Source organism: Ictidomys tridecemlineatus, chromosome X (assembly GCF_052094955.1).
Source record: "Ictidomys tridecemlineatus isolate mIctTri1 chromosome X, mIctTri1.hap1, whole genome shotgun sequence".
Lineage (NCBI taxonomy): Eukaryota > Metazoa > Chordata > Mammalia > Rodentia > Sciuridae > Ictidomys > Ictidomys tridecemlineatus.
In genome coordinates this window covers 110,554,748-110,574,766 of record NC_135493.1, presented here as the reverse complement: position 1 = coordinate 110,574,766, position 20,019 = coordinate 110,554,748, and the positions used below count along the sequence as shown (strand labels likewise).

The 20,019-nt window shown below is 36.8% G+C and overlaps 3 protein-coding genes across 3 annotated transcripts in view; all 3 read left to right on the top strand.

The window, feature by feature from the left end:
- The window catches only part of Mbtps2 (membrane bound transcription factor peptidase, site 2), a 46,133-nt gene that overhangs the window by 12,896 nt on the left and 13,218 nt on the right, over positions 1–20,019 (top strand). Inside the window, exons 4-6 of the mRNA XM_005334814.5 lie at positions 1,243–1,346; positions 3,301–3,428; positions 18,979–19,097. Coding sequence (XP_005334871.1) covers positions 1,243–1,346; positions 3,301–3,428; positions 18,979–19,097 — 351 coding nt within the window. The remainder of the gene's footprint in view (positions 1–1,242; positions 1,347–3,300; positions 3,429–18,978; positions 19,098–20,019) is intronic.
- Positions 5,695–6,714, top strand: LOC101971250 (fatty acid-binding protein 5). Its single transcript, XM_040269535.2, has one exon. It carries the CDS (start codon positions 6,177–6,179, stop codon positions 6,582–6,584), a length of 408 nt encoding a protein of 135 aa, XP_040125469.1. The 5' UTR covers positions 5,695–6,176; the 3' UTR covers positions 6,585–6,714.
- Positions 7,315–10,734, top strand: Yy2 (YY2 transcription factor). The gene has a single exon (XM_005334813.4). The coding sequence runs from the start codon at positions 8,312–8,314 to the stop codon at positions 9,443–9,445; it is 1,134 nt and encodes a 377-aa protein (XP_005334870.1). The 5' UTR covers positions 7,315–8,311; the 3' UTR covers positions 9,446–10,734.

Genomic DNA, 20,019 nt, shown 5'->3' with positions numbered 1-20,019 from the left:
TCTCTCCCTAAAACATAGTGTAAGTTGGGAGTGATCATTTACCTTATGAGAAGACTGTGGACTAACTAAAAGAATGTTATAATATCCAGCTCTTATAATAGCAAACTTCCTTTATATATGTATCAATATTTATATGCACAACATTTTAGGGGCACATGATTGCAAGACAACTCCTGCTCCTTGTGTCCATAATGTAGCTGTGTTCCAAGTGTCTTAATTTCTGCATTAAATTTCAATTTATAGGGCTGGGGTTGTGGCTCAGTGGTAGAACACTTGTCTAGCATGTGTGAGACACTGGGTTTGATTTGCAGCAGCATATATAAATAAGTAAATAAAATAAAGGTCCATGAACAATTAATAAAATATATTTTTTTAATTATATATATATATATATATATATATATATATGTGTGTGTGTGTGTGTGTGTGTGTGTGTGTGTGTGTGTATCTTTTTGGTACTATTTTCTGACCAATATAATTGACAAACTGAATAGAAGCAATGAAGGGCATTGTTTTCCCACACTGATCAGATGTTTTATTACACTAGCTTTCATTATCAGCTGTCCTATAATTTAAGAATATTAAAATGAAACTCACTAATTTGGGGCATGGGCAGGTGTTCTGAATCACTCCACATAAGTACTTAAAACCATACAGTAACAATTCAGAGGAAGGATTTATAATTTTTTAAGGACTATAAATTTTAACAAATATCCTCAAATCAAGTATCCAGCCTTTGAGGATGGATCAACTGCTGCCTCCTTCACTGTCACTCTATACTCCCTGCCACTATGCTGGGCTCTCTCATGGTGAACACTTCAGGAAGCTGAAGTTGCAACTTTTTTTTTTTTTTTTTTTTTTTTTTTTGTGTGTGTGTGTGTGTGTGTGTATGATGCTGGGGATTGAACCCAGGGCCTGTGTGCATGCAAGGCAAGCACTCTACCAACTGAGCTATATCCCAGCCCCAATAAAATTCCAACTTTTTAACCTAGTGTCTCCTTTTCACTTTGTATTGGTGCTGTGCTTGTTCCAGACAAACTGCCAATTCAGAAACTGACTGTGTTTCTGCTTTTAATTATGGTATAGATAAGTGAATCATTAATGTTCATGTTATCTTTAGTGTACATAACATGCAGTTTGGATGTCTAAGCTTTAATACACAGTGAATATCATTATCTCTTGGTGGCCAAGCTCCCTTGCACCTCCAGCTGACAGTTACTGCCATGTTGTGTCTATAAACAGGTTCCTGGAATAAATTTACCTGTCAATCAACTGACCTATTTCTTCGCTGCAGTTCTCATTAGTGGTGTTGTACATGAAATTGGACATGGAATAGCAGCTATTAGGTAATGATATTTATCTTTGTTCTTTTCTACTACATGCAAAAAAGCTTTTCATTTAGGAGGGTTAGTTACTAAAATCTGTTGTATTTAATAACTATTAGTCTTTCTCTGGAAATTGCCCAGTGCATTTCCCTCATGTATTACTTTGAGGTAGCTTCTTTTTTCTAGAAAAGATTAATATATTGATGAATGTGCATATCTATAATTTGTGTCTTTCTGCCTTTTGCTGGCATGGTTGTGGCTTCATGGTGCTTCAAGGTTTTTCATCCCATCTTGAAAGCTAATGTTTCTATTTGTCATTGGGTTAGAATCATAACCATTGCATTCAATCTCCCCCACACACCTTGCTGCTTTCTTTTTTTTTAAGTTGTCAATGGACCTTTATTTATTCATATGTGGTACTGAGAATCAAACCCAGTGCCTCAAACATGCTAGGCAAGAACTCTACCATTGAGCTACAACCCCAGCCCCCACCTTGGTACTTTCTTTGGCTTATTAGCTGAAATAATTTCCTGTATCTGGTCATGTGCAGTATTGGCTAGAGTAAGAAAACTAAAAATGCTGATTTAACAAATATCATAGCCTATCTAGAAACTCAAGTGGAAGATAAGAAGAGGATGAAACCTAGGACTTCCTTTGAGAATCGTGTCTTGGTGGTCTTTAATACCCAAGTATAATCATTCTAATTATACCTGAGTAATTAAAAGCCTACTAAAATTATAAAATCACGATGGAGCCAGGCATGATGTTGCACACTTGTAAACCCAGCAGTTCAGATCACAAGTTCAAAGCCACCTCAGCAACTTAGCAAGACCTTGTTTCTAAATAAAAAATTAAAAAAAAGGGCTGGGAATGCGGCTTAATAATTAAGCCTAGTGATTAGCTCTAGGTTCAATCCTTGTGCCAAAAACAACAAAAATTATAGTGGAAAGAAGGTACATCACAACTTCCTTGTCACCCTGCTGATAATTACTGCCATAACCAAGCATGCTCACAGGAATGTGTTTCATCCTTTTGAGTATGTAGCCGAGAGAAAAGGCAAACTACTATTTAAAGGAAATAACTTGATTGCTTCTTATTGTCCAGTTGCTTATGAACTAGAGTCTGTTGGCAATAAATCCTCATCTTGACAGAACATACACTGTTGCACAGATGTGCATGGTAGTGATTTAAAGGGCAATTAACTTTTATTTTAACTTTCACCTTTGCTTTTATGTTGCAGTCTTTTAGGGTTTACATATAGAGGTGTTGTTATTAACAACTTAATAGTATAACTTGGGTAATTAATTTTTTAATAAAATCTCAATTGCCAAAAAAGTAAATTGTATTGTCTTATATATTTAATATTGACAGTACAATATATTAGGGTGCTGCTTTTCTTTTAGAGTAGCTGTTTGGTCTTATGAGACTATTAGTATAATGCTTATTTTAGAAAATGAAGTGATAAAAATAGTTCTCTTAAGGACAATCTGAGCATTATATATTTTCAAAAATATTTAACATTACCTCAATAGGAATAAATCTCCCCTGCTATTTGTAATAGCTAAGATAATTAGAATTATTTGATAATTTACTTGAATTATATATTCTTCTGTGTCTTTCTCTAAAAATAGTTCATATAAAATCATAAAAATTATTATCATTTAATTTCTCAGCAATAACCATCTGTTTATATATATATGTCTAATTTCAATTATTATTCAGCATAATGAAGTAGTTAGTCTATATCAGAATGCTATCTGTCTTATATAATTCTTAATTTCTTAGACAGCCAAATATATACTACACTATTCTAAAATCATGATTATATATTGTATCAACACAGTTTTTTAGATTCCAGGGACTTGGTTTTCAAATCAAAATTTGAAATTAGAGTGATTTTTTAAAATTACATAAATTATTAATCTGACAAATGCAATAGTATTAGTAAATTCCTTTTTCTCTTGTGATTTCTTAGGGAACAAGTTCGGTTTAATGGCTTTGGGATTTTTCTCTTCATAATTTATCCTGGAGCATTTGTGGATCTGTTCACTACCCATCTGCAACTTATATCACCAGTTCAGCAGCTAAGGATATTTTGTGCAGGTAATAGACGACTTTTTCTTCTTCTTTTTTTTTTTTAACGTTCATCTGTGGTTTTTGTTTTAGTTTTCTATGGTTAGTGGTTTTATTGAAAGTACTGACATCAAAAATTACATCTTTTGGTTAATAAACTCAGCTTATAAGGCTTCCTTAAAAGTAGTAGTACAATAAAATAATTTATAATTATTTCTTTAAGACCAACTGAAACAACACAAATGGTTAAAATTTAAAAAACAAAACACAGAAGAAAGCTTTGTTTTTACTGACGCAGAAAATGACCAAGGGCTGGGGATATAGCTCAGTTGCAGAACACCTACCTAGCATGTACTAGTTCCTGTGATCCCCAGCACTACAAAATAAAAGAAAAACAGAGCCTGCAAACTATGAAGAATGTTACTTCAGCTGAAATACAGGGCAATTTGCTCAAATCAAAAGAGAACTTGAAGAATCAACCAAGAGATAAAGGAATTCAGAAATGGAGAAGAGATAGCACTCAAGGATGGGCAGGATGGATAATGACTTCTAGCATTGTCAGAGTTCAGAGAAACAGAATCACTTGGAGATATACAGCTACATAGGAAGAAATTCTGGGATACATAGATCCATCTGAGTTAAATTAGTATATGACAAATTCTTCACAATTCTGCACCTCTTTAAAAGGAATAACTGAAGCTAAGCAAGAGTGTAATTCTTTTTTTTTTTTTTTTTTTTTTTGGAGTGGGATACCAGGGATCAAACTCAGGGGCACTCAACCACTGGGCTACATCCACAGCCCTATTTTGTATTTTATTTAGAGACAGGGTCTCGTTGAATTGCTTAGTGCTGAGACTGGCTTTGAACTTGCAATCCTTGAACAGACTGTGACTATACAACTGTCCAAAAAAATTGGAGGTGAAGAAAGTAAAAACAGGAAGTCTAAGTACTAATGTTCTCAACTTCATCATAGTGGAAAGAGAGTCTACCTGAAGTTGATAAATCAGAAATAGAGGCTTGACTATACCACTTAAATGTAAACACTACAAGATCTAAAGATACACATAAAACTTTCAAATTACAATAGTGAAAGCATGAAACAGGTCAACAAAACTGATATCATCAAAAGATAAATAAGCCAGGTGTCTCAGGAGACTGAGGCAGGATTCCAAAGCCAGCCTCAGCAAAAGTGAGGCACTAAGCAACTCAGTGAGACCCTGCCTCTAAATAAAATACAAAATAGGGCTAGGAATATGGCTCAGTGGGTCAAGTGCCCCTGAGTTCAATCCCCAGTACCAAAAAAAAAAAAAAAAAAAAAAAAAAAACCACAAAAAAAATCAAAAAAACAACCTTTTAAAAGATACATTTATCTGGTCAGTATATAGAAATGAAATAAATTTTCCTATTAAAAGAGAATGCCAGAGCTGGGAATATTGCTCAGTTGGTAGAGTGTTTGCCTTGCATGCATAAGGCCTCTGGGTTCTAATCCCCAGAACCACACACACAAAATAAATAGTGCCAGACAGCCAGAAGAATGAGAAATTATACTCCATTATATGTGATGTATCCAAAGTGCATTAAGTGAGGCACAGGGATCACTTTGTAATAATGAAGAATATAAGATAATATGAAAACATAATAGTGGGGCTGAGGGTATAGCATTGGCTTAGCATGCGGAAGCCTTGAGTCCAATACACAATACAACAAGGAAGAAAAAAGAAAAGAAAGAAAGAAAGAGAAAAATAAAACAGTAGGGGCTCGGGATGTGGCTCAAGTGGTAGCATGTTCACCTGGCATGCGTAAGGCACTGGGTTCGATCCTCAGCACCACATAAAAATAAAGATATTGTGTCCACCAAAAACTAAAAAATAAACATTTAAAAAATAAAATAAACAATAGTTATGAATCTTGTTGTATGAAGTAACAAACCATCAAACCTTAGAACAAAAAATTGGAAAAGGCTCAAGGAGAAACAAATGTAATAAAGATATTCATCTTTCAACACATGATGATAAGTATAAGAAAGAAAAGCTTTGGAAGCTCAAATTAGTAAAATAGGTAAATCAAATTCTATAACATAAACACAGAAGACAATTTACTTTCAAGTGCCCGTGAAATTAAAAAAAAAAAAAAAAATGACCATGTATTAGTTCACAAAAAAGTCTTCAATAAATTACCAAAATAATAGTAGGAACTTAAGTAAAACCACCTGAAATTTAGAATTTTGTTTTAATCACATGTTAGATCAACTTAAAACCAGAATTGCAGTATAAAAATGATGATAATTAAATCATTTTACCAGAATAAGTTGTGAAGTTTTGCTAAAAGTTTGCCATAAGGAAAATTCACTATCTTAGGTGACTATTATGCAATTAGAAATGGAAATAAATAAGTTAAATATTCAACTTGAGTATGAAGAGCTGGGGTATAGCTTGGTGGTAGAGCACTTGCCTAGCATGGCTAAAGCCATGAGTTCAATCCTTAGTACCGAAAAAAAGGAAAAAAAAATGAAGAGTAGGAAAAGAGCTATAAAATAGTTTTTAGAATGAAGAAGTAATAAGAATATAGGGTCTGGGGCTGTAGCCCAGTGGCTGAATGCTTGCCTACACATAAAAGGCACTGGGTTCTATCCTTAGCATAAAAATAAGCAAATAAAATAAAAGTCTATCCATCTACAACTACAAAACAATTTTTGAAAAAGAATAGAGGCAGGCAAAGCACGCTATCCGCCTCCCAGCAGCTCCCCTCGCCGCGTACACCAGCCCGCCCGCGCCCACCATGGCCACTATTCAGCAGCTGGAAGGAAGATGGCGCCTGGTGGACTGCAAAGGCTTTGATGACTACATGAAAGAACTAGGAGTGGGACTGACTATGAGGAAAATGGGCGCAATGGCCAAACCAGATTGTATCATCACCCTTGACGGCCAGAAGCTCAACATAAAAACTGAAAGCACTTTGAAAACAACACAATTTTCTTGTACCCTGGGAGAGAAGTTTGAAGAAACTACAGCTGATGGCAGAAAAACTCAGACGGTCTGCAGCTTTGTTGACGATGCATTGGCTCAGCATCAGGAATGGGATGGGAAGGAAAGCACAGTAACAAGAAAATTGAAAGATGGGAAGTTAGTGGTGGAGTGTGTCATGAATAATGTTACCTGTACTCGAGTCTATGAGAAAGTAGAATAAAAATTCCATCATCACTTTGGACAGGAATTAGCTGAAAGAATGAAGAAGCTCAGTTCAATGAGCCAATCTCCAGACTGCTTTTTTTTTTTTTTCATTACTGTGTTCAATTATCTCTATCACAAACATTTTACATGCAACTATTTCAAAGTGTTAGTTTAACTAAGATCATCCCTTTGGTTAGTAAATAAATGTGTTTGTGCTAAAAAAAAAAAAAGAATAGAGTCAGAAAACAATGGAAAAAATAAAATTAGAACTGTTAAATCTAAGAGTTATTTGAAGGAAAAAAAGATTAAATGATGGGAGGAAGCATCTATAGACAGAATTAGTTAGTGTGGGAATTGACAGCTAATGCAGAGAAAATTAAAACAAAGTTGATGAAGAATGCCCCTATAAAATTCACAGGTAGAATTCTTTAATTTTTTGTATTACCATGGATTGAACCCAGGGTTGCTTAACCTCTGCAGCCCTTTTTGGTATTTTATTTAGAGACAGGGTCTCACTAATTTTCTTAGGCCATGCTAAGTTGCTGAGGCTGGCTTTGAACATGCGATCAGGAGCCTTAGCCTCCCCAGTCACTGGGATTACAGGTATGCACCACCACTCCGGGCTCTTTCAAATCTTGAATGTATAGATTTTCTTTTCTTTTCCTTTTTTCTTTGGACCAGGGATTGAACTCAGAGGCACTTAACCACTGAGCCATATCCCCAGCCCATTTTATTTTTTGTTTTGAGACAGGGTCTCACTAAGTTGCTGAGGCTAGCCTTGAACTTGTTTTCCTCCTGCCTCCTTCTTCCAAGTTGCTGGAATAACAGGCTTGTGCCACTGCCCCAGCAAAACTTAAACTTTTTTAAAGTCAATATACCAATGATATATCTTTGGTGTATAGCATAGAAAATTTATAAGCATATGGCCTATCTCAAGAATGCAAGGATGGCTCATCATTAGGAAATCTATTTGACTGTAGTAAATATTTTTCACCATTAGGGGAAAAACTTTCCTCATCTCAGAAGATACTGACAGTGTTTAACAAAATTCAAAATCTGTTTATAATTTGTAAAATACTAAAAGTAGGAATAACTGTATATTTCATACTGGTTTAACATTTAGAAGCATTTCTATTAAAGGACAAGACAACGAATCCCACTATTAACTATTGCTGATACTATTAAATGTTGATCTGTAAATGTGGATCAGTGCAATTAAATTAGAGGAAATAAAGAAACTTAAATATTAAAAATGGGTGGCTTTTCTTTTTTTCCCAGATACTTAATTATAAGCCTGGTTAGGGGGGTTACAAAATCAACTGAAATGCAGAAAAATGCAGTAAGGATCTGGACAGCAAAATTAACGTTCAAACAACAGTAGCGGGGCAAGAAAGCCGGAAGTTCAATGCGAATACGCGAGCACAAGCACGTGGGTATAGAGGAGCACGTGGGCATAGACGTGGGTATAGACGTGGGCACGCGATTGCTCAGTGGCCGGAAGTGCCTGCGTGTGGTGCCCAGGCGCATGCGCTTGGTGTTCCCAGAAGAACGAGCGTCTTCTGACTCAACCGCCTGTAATTTGCCTTAGAGCCCACGCTTTCTTCAAGCACAGGCACTTTCCAAGCTCGTGCCTTCCTCTGCAGTTCGTGCTTTTGTACCTGAACCTGCATTCTCCGTGGTTCTCCGCCATCTCCTGGCCTGTACCAGCTGCGGAGTAGCTGAGACCACTGCAAAGTCTCTGCCATGTCCTCAGACAGCGTTATCTACATTACCACAGAAAATTTGGAGATGCCTGTAGATGTTGTAGAACTGCACCAGATTAATGTGGAAACGGTTCCTTTGGAGACTATGGCCATGCAAACCATTGAAGTGTACGAGGATATTAGCGGTAATTGGGTCCACGGTGGCCACAACCACCCACCGCTAATTGCACTTCAGCCTCTGGTCACTCCCACTGCCGGCCACGGAGACCACGATCAGGAAATGATCATGGTGCAGACACAAGAGGAGGTGGTGGGTTACTGTGATGCAGACAACCTGCCAGCCAACAATGAGCTCGAGGGCGAAGTGGTTGACCCAGTCGGCAGTGAAGATGTCAGTTTCCAGCAGACCCTAGCATCTCTTTCTGGCTCTACCAAGTCCTCAGCCTATGGTCACAGTGGTGGGAAGCACACCAGCCGGAGTGGCAAGTACAGCAGCAAGAATGCCAGCAGTGAGGCCAAGGTAGGAAAGGGCAGCTCTGAACTGGGCAGTAAGAAGTGGGAACAGAAGCAGGTGCAGATTCAAACCCTGGAGGGAGAGTTCTCTGTCACTATGTGGTCCTCAGTTGACAAAGGAAACCAGGGCACAGAGGTTCAAGGACAGACTGAAAACTCACCTCCTGATTATTCTGAGTACATGACAGGGAAGAAACTTCCTCCCGAAGGAATACCAGGTATTGACCTCTCTGATCCCAAGCAGCTGGCAGAATTTACCAGAATGAAGCCAAAAAAACCCAAAGAAGATGGCCCAAGAAACATCGCTTGCCCTCATAAAGGCTGCGTGAAGATGTTCAGGGATAATTCTGCTATGAGAAAACATCTGCACATCCACGGTCCCCGAGTCCACGTATGTGCAGAATGCGGCAAAGCTTTCGTTGAGAGCTCCAAGTTAAAGCGACATCAGTTGGTTCACACTGGAGAGAAGCCCTTTCAGTGCACCTTTGAAGGCTGCGGAAAGCGGTTTTCTCTGGATTTCAACTTGCGCACCCATGTACGAATCCACACCGGAGACAGGCCCTACGTGTGCCCTTTCGATGGCTGTAATAAGAAGTTCGCTCAATCAACTAACCTGAAGTCGCATATCTTAACGCATGCCAAGAACAAGACAAGCCAGTGAAAAAAGATCCTTCCCCAATTCGGGAAGTATCTTCCACTGGTATGGTTGAGAGTATGTCTGCCCTTTGTTGTTTGAGAAAAAAAAAGGTGTTTTCCAAGAAAAAAGGAAAACGTATCCTGAATATGCAAGGTCATGTTTTGATAGAATAGTAAAAGTTAAAATATTTCTGAAAAAGCAAATTTTATGTAGCATAATATTGCTAAAATGCACTCACTGCCTTTTTCTGTAATGATATTTCTGTGAAGGTTTTTCCCTACAGGAGAATGATTGATGAGCCTGACATCAAAGGACAGTTTGTACAAGCTGAGTTAGAGACTTTTGTCATTCTTAAAAATATGAAGTTCACTTATTGCCTATATTTTAAATTTTTATTTTCCAAATGTTCATCTTTATACTCTTAGAAATATGTTTGGGAATACTGTTTTGATTTCTTTTTTTTTTTTTTTTGGAGGTGAATAAGTTTGACTGCAGAGGTTTTCTTTAAAAGAATGAACATTTACATACTTAGGTATTTTCCTGCTGAAGAAAAGTAACTTTTATTTGCTGTCTTAATTTTGGTTGTATTCTTTGATGTTAATACATTTTGCATAACTAAGCTGCATTGAATTGAATGACATTGAACATTAGATGATTTGGTAGTATTAGTCAGTTTGAGCCTATTTTGGTCAATTTTATTTTCCAAGAAATATTACCAGATGTTATCATCCAGTGTGATTTCTTTGCTTGTTAGAGTAGTGCTCAGATAGAGAATATATTGTTTGCATATTGATTTTCAACACGTTATATATACATCCTGTGTAATAGAAAAAAAGCAAAAATAAAATAGCTGTTATAAAAGAAGGAAAATAAAGCTTGTCTGTATAAATACAGTGTCTAGGAAATGTAGGAAAAGTGAAGGGTGCTACTGGTATCTGATGGGTATAGGGAAAGAGTACTGCTAAATGTCCTAGAGTGCATAGAACAATCCCCCACGACAAAGAATTATCCTGTTGAAATGCCTGCAGTACCAGTGTTAAGAAACCTGCTCTAGACAGTCAAAGTTGTAACAGTTTTCGTGTGTGCTTATAGACAAATTATTAATGGATGAGAAGGTTAGAAAGAAATTTGTTCCACCATCCCCATTGTCACTTAAGCTATCGTAGACAAATTCAGAATCTAGAGGGGTGATACTGTACTAGGCTGCATGCCTGGCAAGAAATAGGAGACCACCTGTAGAGTCAAGGAATCTATGAAGCTGTGTGCCCTTACCTTCATTCCTTTTGTTCATGCCTTGTTTCTTTGACTAGTATTAGCACCATGGGGTTGGGAGTGGGGGTGGGGAGGAAGATGGATAAAGGGATAGATGCGGGCAGCAGGGGCATGAGGGGGTCATGGGGGGAAAAAGGAATCACGGAAAGGGAGGGGGAGCCCGTGGAGCCGTGGGGGAGGGCACGCACCCGCAGTATTCCGAATTGGTTTTCCCAGAGTGAATTGAAGAAATTAGAGGGTTTTTTGTTTTACTTTTGTTAATAAAGCTATGAAAGCTGTATAATAAAACACATGTGAGTATCTTTTGTAATCTTAAAGTGGAAAAAACTACAAAGGAACCCATTGACCAAGCCAAAACTTAAAATGCCTATAAATGCAAAACTACAAAACGAGCCAAAGAAACTCAGAGGAGAAAATTATAATACCTATTACAAAAGACTAAATTCCTCTATTTATATTTTATAAGTAATAATGTATACAAATTAGGTTTTTAAAGGAGAGCGCTTAGCAAGTGACCAAGGATGTACACAGGCATTGGATAAAAATATGCAGCTCTCTGAAGAAATAGGAATAGCCTTATAGAATGTGTAGGATCTTTCATGAGACACAGAATCATGCCAGGTGTGGTGGCACATGCCTGTAATCTGGCTCAGGATTCAGAGACAGGAAGATTGCAAATTCAAAACCAGCCTTAGCAATTTAGCAAAGCCCTGAGCAATTTAACAAGGCCCTGTCTCAAAAAAAAAAAAATGTTGGGGATATAGCTCCCTGTTTAACTGCCCCTGGGTTCAAACCCCAGTACCATAAAAAAATAGAAATCAAGACAGATTTCATTTTTTCACCCAGCAGATTGTATCAAAGACTAAATTTAATATAGTATTCACTCTATTCAGAGGGAAGAGAAACTTGAAATATAGGAACATAAATTAATGTAAATTTACTGAAGGACAATTTTATTTCACATACTTTTTTGATCCAACAATTCTATTTCTAGATAATTTTCTATCTCCTTACGGATGCGTGCTTAATTAGATGCATAATAAAAGCAAACCAGTTGCCAGGCACTGTAGTGTGTGCCTGTAATCCCAGCATTTCTGTAATCCCAGCTGCTCATCCCATTAGCTTGTGAGGCTGAGGCAGGAGGATCAGGAGTTCAAAACCAGCCTCAGCAACAGTGAGGTGCTAAGCAACTCAGTGAGACCCTCTCTCTAAATAAAATACAAAATAGGGCTGGGGATGTGGCTCAATGGTTGAGTGCCCCTGAGTTCAGTCCTCGGTACCAAAACGGGGTGGAGGGTAGTCATGACTAAATATGGGAAAAGGTCTAAAATATAGTATAATACATAATTTAATACCATTGCTAGGGTTTTTTGTTTGTTTGTTTATGTTGCTGGGGATCAAACCCAGTGCCTAGCACATATCAGACAGCTGCTCTACCACTGAGCACACCCCCAGCCCACCTTTGGTGTTTTTAAGAGATGTATCTGTATATAATAGAAGATATCATTTATCCCACAAATTCTAGACCAGACTTACTCTGGATATTTCTAGAATTAACCACTTAGAAAACTTTTTTAAAACAATTTGCAATGTGTACATGGTAAATGGAACATATGTTTACTAGGTATCTACCTGCTTTAATAACTAAAATAACAGTGGCCTAAATTATCATAAAATTTTCCAAATATAAGCAGTTCAGTGTTGATATGATGATTCTGTGATTTGGCGGACTTTTGGGCTCTTCCTGTCTTGTGAGCTCTTCTATTCCCAGCATTCAGCTTCTTTGTCATAGACTCAAGTCCAACTCCATCATAGTACATTCCAGCGCAGAGTTGTTCCTGTTACTTCCACTTATACTAATAATGCACCTACCCTGGTTCTAATAATGCCTCTAACCTGTCAATGAGAAAAACTTAGGGAAAAAGTGAAGACTGTATATAGGAGGAGAGTGTGCTAGTGAATGCTTAACTCCTGGCTCTGGAGGGCAGGGTGGGAAGCCCTGATACTAGCATTTGCTGGTTTCTATGGTGTAAATGCTCCCACCATGATCAGTTTCAAGCTACTGACCTACAGTTTCTGAAGAAGGAATTGGGAAGAAATGTACACAATTGACCTGGCAAGCTGGTAGGAACAGGTCTACCACACCAATGAATTCATGTAATTATCTCTGCCACAGGATAAGGTATAAGTCCTAAGAGAAAAAAAATGAGTTTTTTAATTGGTTGTTCAAAACATTACTATGCTCTTGACATATCATATTTCATACATTTGATTCAAGTGGGTTATAAACTCCCATTTTTACCACGTAAACAGATTGCAGAATCACATTGGTTACACATCCACATTTATACATACTGCCATACTAGTGTCTGTTGTATTTTGCTGCCTTTCCTATCCCTTTCCTATCCCCCCTCCCCTCCCCTCCCCTCCCATTTTCTCTCTCTACCCCATCTACTGTAATTCATTTCTCTCTCTTGTTTTTTTCCCCTTTCCCCTCACATCCTCTTATATGTAATTTTGTATAACAATGAGGGTCTCCTTCCATTTCCATGCAATTCCCCTTCTCTCTCCCTTTCCCTCCCACCTCTCCACCCTGTTTAATGGTAATCTTCTTCTCATGCTTTTCCTCCCTGTTCTGTTTTTAAAAAACTATGAAACGGGCTGGGGTTGTGACTCAGTGGTAGAGCGCTTGCCTAGCATGTGTGAGACACTGGGTTCAATTCTCAACACTGCTTATAAAGAAATCAAAGGTCCATTAACAACTAAAAATATATTTTAAAAAAACTAAAACAGAAGGTTGGAGTGTAGCTCAGTGGTAATGCACTTGCCTAGCATGCACAAGGCTCTGGATTCCATCCCCAACACTGCAAAAGAAGTATGTTTAGAATCTGGGGGTATAGCTCGGTAATAGATCATGTACTTAGCTTGTGTGAGATCCTGGGTTTGATTCCTAGCACCAAAAAGGAAAAAAAAAAAAAAAAGAAGAAGGAAGGAAGACAAAAAACCAAAAAACTGTATCCAGTTTTTTTTTTTGTTTTTTTTTTTAGGTTTAAATTCCCATTCACTTTTTTTTAATTTGTTCTTTTTAGATACACATGACAGTAGAGAGTATTTTGACATACTATGTATACATGAAGTATGAATTCCTATTCTTGTGGTTGTACATGTATATTGGTTGTGTATTCATAATGAACATGGGAAAGTCCAATTCATTCTATTGTCTTTCCTATTCCCATACCTCTTTCCCTTCCCTCATTTCCCTTTGTCTAATCTATGAACTTCTACTCCCCGACCCTGCCCTTATTTTGTGTTAGCATCTGCGTATCAGAACATTTGGCCTTTGGTTTTTTGGGATTGTCTTATTTCACTTGGCATATTTTCCAGTTCCCTTTACTGGCAAATGCCATAATTTTATTCTTCTTTATGGCTGAATAATATTCCATTGTGTATGTATAACACATTTTCTTTATCTATTCATCTATTGAAGGGCACCTAGGTTGGTTTCATGGCTTAGCTATTGTGAATTGAGTTGCTATAAACGTGATGTGGCTGCATCACTGTAGTAGGCTGATTTTAAGTTCTTTGCAAAAACCTGTATCTTTTTTTTTTTAAAGAGAGAGTGGGAGAGGAGAGAGAGAGAGAGAGAGAATTTTTAATATTTATTTTTTAGTTCTCGGCGGACACAACATCTTTGTTGGTATGTGGTGCTGAGGATCGAACCCGGGCCGCATGCATGCCAGGCGAGCGCGCTACCGCTTGAGCCACATCCCCTAAAAAACCTGTATCTTAAAATGCCCTTTATTGTGTTTGTATATGTATTTCTGGACATTCACAATGCATCATAACCTAGAACTAAACACCACATTCATTCTTCAATAATTGTAACAATACAAATTTTAAATGGATAATTATCTTATGAGTCCTTTAGCCAGCCAGTCATAGTAGTGGGTGCCTGTAATCCCAGCAACTCAGGAGGCTAAGGCAGGAGGTTTGCAAGTTCAAGGCTGGCCTCAGCAACTTAGTGAGACCCTGCCTCAAAAAATAAAAAGGGCTGGGGATGTAGCTCAGTGGTAGAGACCCGCCCCTGAGTTGAATCCCCAGTACTGCAGGGGGGAAAAAAAGTCTTTTAAAACCATTCTTAAGTATCCTTAAAGAATTATTAGAAAACATGCTGGTTTTTACCTTTGGATAAATAAATATATGCATAAATATACTCACATACTTGCTGGTGTGGTCAGAGAAAATTTCAGGAGGGATAAAAGGAAAATGTTCAATATGTTTACTGTGAGTGATGCTGGTAGGTAAAATAGGGAAATCTTTTTTTTTTTTGCAGTACTGGGATTGAACCCAAGACCTCACATATGGTAGGCAAGCACTCTACATTCCCAACTAGGGCCAATAATTGGGTCCACATATCTCCTTCAGAGTTTACTAATTGGCATAGGAGTAACTAGTCCTGCTATCTATCTACCTAACCCGTCACCTTCTCATTCCCAGTTGGAAGTTGTCAGCCTAGTGGAGAATGAGGTGGCTTTGCTCTGCCATCTTTCCCAGGCAGAGGGATAAGGAGAGGTGGAATGGGGGATATGCTCATCTTGCCATGAAATCAATAGAGGGCAAATTCAAATATTTAGAATTATCTGTAAGAAGGGATTAATCAGAGCTGTGGTTGTGGCTCAGTGGTAGAGCACTTGCCATGTGTGAGGCACCGGGTTCATTCCTCAGCACCACATAAAAATAAATAAATAAAATAAAGATCTGTCAACATCTAAAAAATATTTTAAAAAAGAAGGGATTAGTTACTTATCTGTGGGCTCACCTTGCTGTTGCCCAAAGTGGAAATGAGCAAGGGGGAATATACATAAATTACATACTTAGAGAGAGAGAGAGAGAGAGATAACAGATTCATGTGCACATAATGCCTAGCTTATTGATTTTAAACTTAATAATTTCATTGCTTCTAAAATGTCTTCCCACTTCCATGTAAAAAGTCCAGAATATTATTTATGGTAGTCTACTGAAGAATACTTAATTCTGCTTTTATAATGCTACTTTTAAAGCACTGCATGTGTAATAGCTACTGTTTTTGGTTTGAAGTTTTTGTTTTGTTTTGTTTTTGCTTTTGTTTTTGATACCAGGAATTGAGCCCAGAGTCTTTTAATAACTGAACCACATCACCATCTCTTATTATTATCATTATTATTATTTTAATTTTGAAACAGGGTCTCACTATGTTGCTTAAAGTCTCACTAAGTTGCTGAGGCTGACTTTGAACTTGCAATCCTCTTGCCTCAGCCTCCTAAGCCACTGGGATTACAGGCATATGCCATCGTGCCCAGGTAATAGCTATTTTTTAAAGCAATGAAATACATACTGATTTTGAAAAGGAAAATCCAATAGCCATATATCTGAAATTTGGTGAGGAAGAGAGATGAGATAGATGCTTCCTGAGCAAATTTTATAGGAAGGTGTTTAAATTTTGAACTAAAGTGTAAAGAATTTTCAGAAGGGAGATTAAATAGTATCCACTGTCCAATCCTAAGTGAAGAGCAAATTGCTTTTAAAAAGTTCTTGGAGCCGGGCATGGTGACACACTCCTGTAATCCCAGCAACTCTGGAGGCTGAGGCAGGAGGATCAGGAGTAAAAGCCAACCTCAGCAATTTAGCAAGACCCTGTCTTGAAATAAAAGTAAAAAGGGGTACGAATGTGGCTCAGTGGTTAAGTGCCCCTGGATTTAATTCCTGATACCAAAAAAAAAAAAAAAAAAAAACTTCTTGGGCTGGGGGTTTAGTTCAGTGGTAGAGTGTTTGCCTAGCATGTGTGAATGTGTGAGCCCTGGGTTTGATTCCTAGCACTGCCAAACAAAACAAACTAACTAAACCTCTATGCCTTGTTGCTAAAAAAAAAAATCACTTTAAATAATAAAGAAAGTTTGACTATTCTGGCTCTATACTTAAATTTTTTAAAATCTTAAATATTGAAAATCTTGTTTTTATAAATATCAGCTAATTGAAAGTTATTTATGGGGTCAAGTAAAAATAGTAGTGAATCTGGAAATGATAATGTAATTATAGTAAGCAATGGTCTTGCTAGACAGTTTATATTCCTTCAGATATAACTACTATGGATGATTCTAGGAATAATAATGTGAGTTGATTTTTTTTTACCTATTAAGTCATCTTGTGTCCTAAAAGTCACTTCTGTGTGTTTGAGAATTGAGGTAGTTGTGTTTTATTGTTTCCGAACTATACTGAACACAAGTAGGGCTTGACTGAAGTAAACATTAGCCTCTTCAGTAATGATTACCAGCCTCAAGGCAATGGGTACCTTGCTGCTTTGATCACAGCAATAGATTTTCTTCTCCCTTGATCCATGATCTCAAACTTAAACCCTGGATCACCTATACTCAGATTTTTCTATTTTTAACCTGATCTCATTGCTTAGTATATAAACCAATTCCATCTAAGCCCTGATGTTTCTTGTGTTTTATTAAAATCCTGAAGAAAGCAAGAGAAGACGTGCTATCACAACTATTTAACATTGTTCTAGGAGTTCTAGCCACTGCTACAAGATCAAAAGAGGGGCTGGGGATGTGGCTCAAGCGGTAACGCTCTTGCCTGGCATGTGTGGGGCGCTGGGTTCGATCCTCAGCACCACATAAAAATAAAATAAAGATGTTGTGTCCACCGGAAAAAAAAAAGACCAAAACAGATGGGATAGGGAGGAAATAAATTATCATTATTAGAAGAATTTAGAAACCATGCAATTCTATATGTAAAATTCATTTTGGTGGTTAAGAAGTAAATGAGTGTAGTGTTCCTGAAACAACCCAACAGCATCCTAGGAAGAAAAGATCCCATTCAGAAAGTTATACACTGTATTAAAAAAAAAAAAGTTAACTTTTTTCAAGAAATATATAGGTCCAATATGGAGAAAACTACAGATCTTTAGTGAGAGATGTAAAATATTTGAGTAAATGTAGATATGCCAAGATCATATGTTAGAAATACAAAATAGTGGATTCACCCCTAGTTATTGTAGTGGTATTAGTAATGCTATTCTGAATACTATTTGGTGGTTGCAAAAATGATTCTCAAATTTTTCAGAAAGAATAAAGGATAAATAACCAAAATAAACAATTAAAATAAATTGAAGCTATTTACTTGCTAAATACTACAATATTATTACTACCAGTAATTATGACTGCTTTATCATCACTTAAATAATCTGAACAGTGGAAAAGAGTGGAAAATTCAGAAGCAAATCAATGAATGGATGCAAATATAATATAGGTGAAAAGTAACATTTAATTTAGTGAGGAAAAAATATTAAACATTTGAATAAAATCATACTTATAAATCACAACAACATACACACAAAAATTCCAAATGATAAAAGACTTAAATGTGAAAACAAAACTATTTAAGACCACTTTTCTAAACAGAAAGAGTAATTACTTTCATAATATTAGGGATAGGAAAAGTCTTCCTTTGAATGGCTGCAAATGTTGAATATATGATGGAAAAGATCAGCAGATCTGGCTGTGTAAATATTAGCTTTTTTTTCCTGGTTGATTTTTGGGTTTTTGTTTTGTTTTGTTTTGTTTTTGTTTTTGTTTTGTTGTTGTTTTTGTTTGTTTTTTTGGTGCTGGGTACCAAGTCCTGATACATGCTTGACTGGTACTCTACCACTGAGCTACATCCCCATCCCTAATTTTAGCTTTTTTTTTTTCTTTTTAAAAGAACCAGTTCCTTTATAAAGATCTGTTGCTTTATAGTCTGTGACATGATATAAGATACATAACTAGTTGTTCCACAAATTACTCTTTGTAATAGTTCAATTCTTAAATTGAAACAATCCTTTTTTCTAAGTGCCACTTGGGATTTCATACCCCAGTTTGGCAAGATTTTTTTTAATTTTGTCATAACTTTCACTTGAATATATTTGAGATTTCCTTCAAATATCACAAGTATGTTTAAATTAATGATGTATAGATTTTGTGAAGAGAAGAAATAGTAGAATATATTAGTTCTATTGGTATTAAATATACTAGCATGTGGTCTTTCTAATGCGATATTAACAAGTCCATTTTAGATATTGGTATCTGAATTAAAGATAGCCTCTAACAGAACATTTGTCTGCTATATTAATAAATAGCTCTCTCTACTTCACAGTTTCTTCCGGTCACTTTATAATTTATCAGAATACCTACATGTTGTAAAATCCAGCTACCTATGGCACTCTTGTCCCAGTTGAGCTTACTACTTTTTTTCTCTCTTTTCAGGTATCTGGCATAATTTTGTTCTTGCCCTCTTGGGTATTTTAGCTCTTGTTCTACTGCCGGTAATTCTCTTGCCATTTTACTACACTGGAGTTGGGGTGCTTATCACTGAAGTTGCTGAGGTAAATAATGTATTACTGGTACTTGGGGCACTCTTTCTCCAGATGTTATGATCTAATACTTAGCATTTAATATCAGGCATTTTATTCAAGTTCTCATACACAGAATGCTCAGTTTCTTCTGAAGAAATTACTGCAGTTCTTTCAAATGTAATGTTGGGAAATACTTTCACTCACTTTTTCTTTCTTTCTTTCTTTTTCTCTTTCTCTCTCTCTGTCTTTTGCTTTATCTTTCTCTCTTTGTCTCTCTTCTTTGTCTCTCTCTTTCTCTCTCTCTCTATCATTCTCTATCTTTTTCTTTATCTCTCTTTCTTTCTTTGTCTCTCTCTTTCTTCCTTCCCTTCCTTCCTTCCTTTCCTCTCTTCCCTTTCCTTTCCTTCCTTCCTTCCTTCCTTTTTATTGTGACTTGAGGATTCAACCCAGGACACTCTACCACTGAACATATATATATCCCCAGCCCTTTTTATTTATTTATTTATTTTGAGACAGATTTTTACTAAATTGCCCAGATTTCTGATCCTCCTCCTTAGCCTTCTGAGTTGTTAGGATTATAGGTATATGCCACCATGTCCAGCTCTTCTATTCTTTTAAGGAATTTTTTTAAATTATTTTTTAGTTGTAGTTGGACAAAATACCTTTATTTTTATTTTTATGTGGTGCTGAGGATCGAACCCAGTGCCTCACACATGCTAGGCAAGCACTCTACCACTGAGCCACAACCCCAGCCCAAGGATTTTTTTTTAATGTGTCTACTGCTGGGGTTTTGTTTGTGTTTTTGTTTTGCAATACTAAAGATTGAACTCAGGAAAGCTCTACCACTAAGCTACATCCCTAGTCCTTTTTATTTTGTATTTGGGGATAGGGTCTCGCTAGGTTGCAGAGACTGGCCTTGGACTTGTGATTCTTGTGCCTCAGCCTCTGAGTC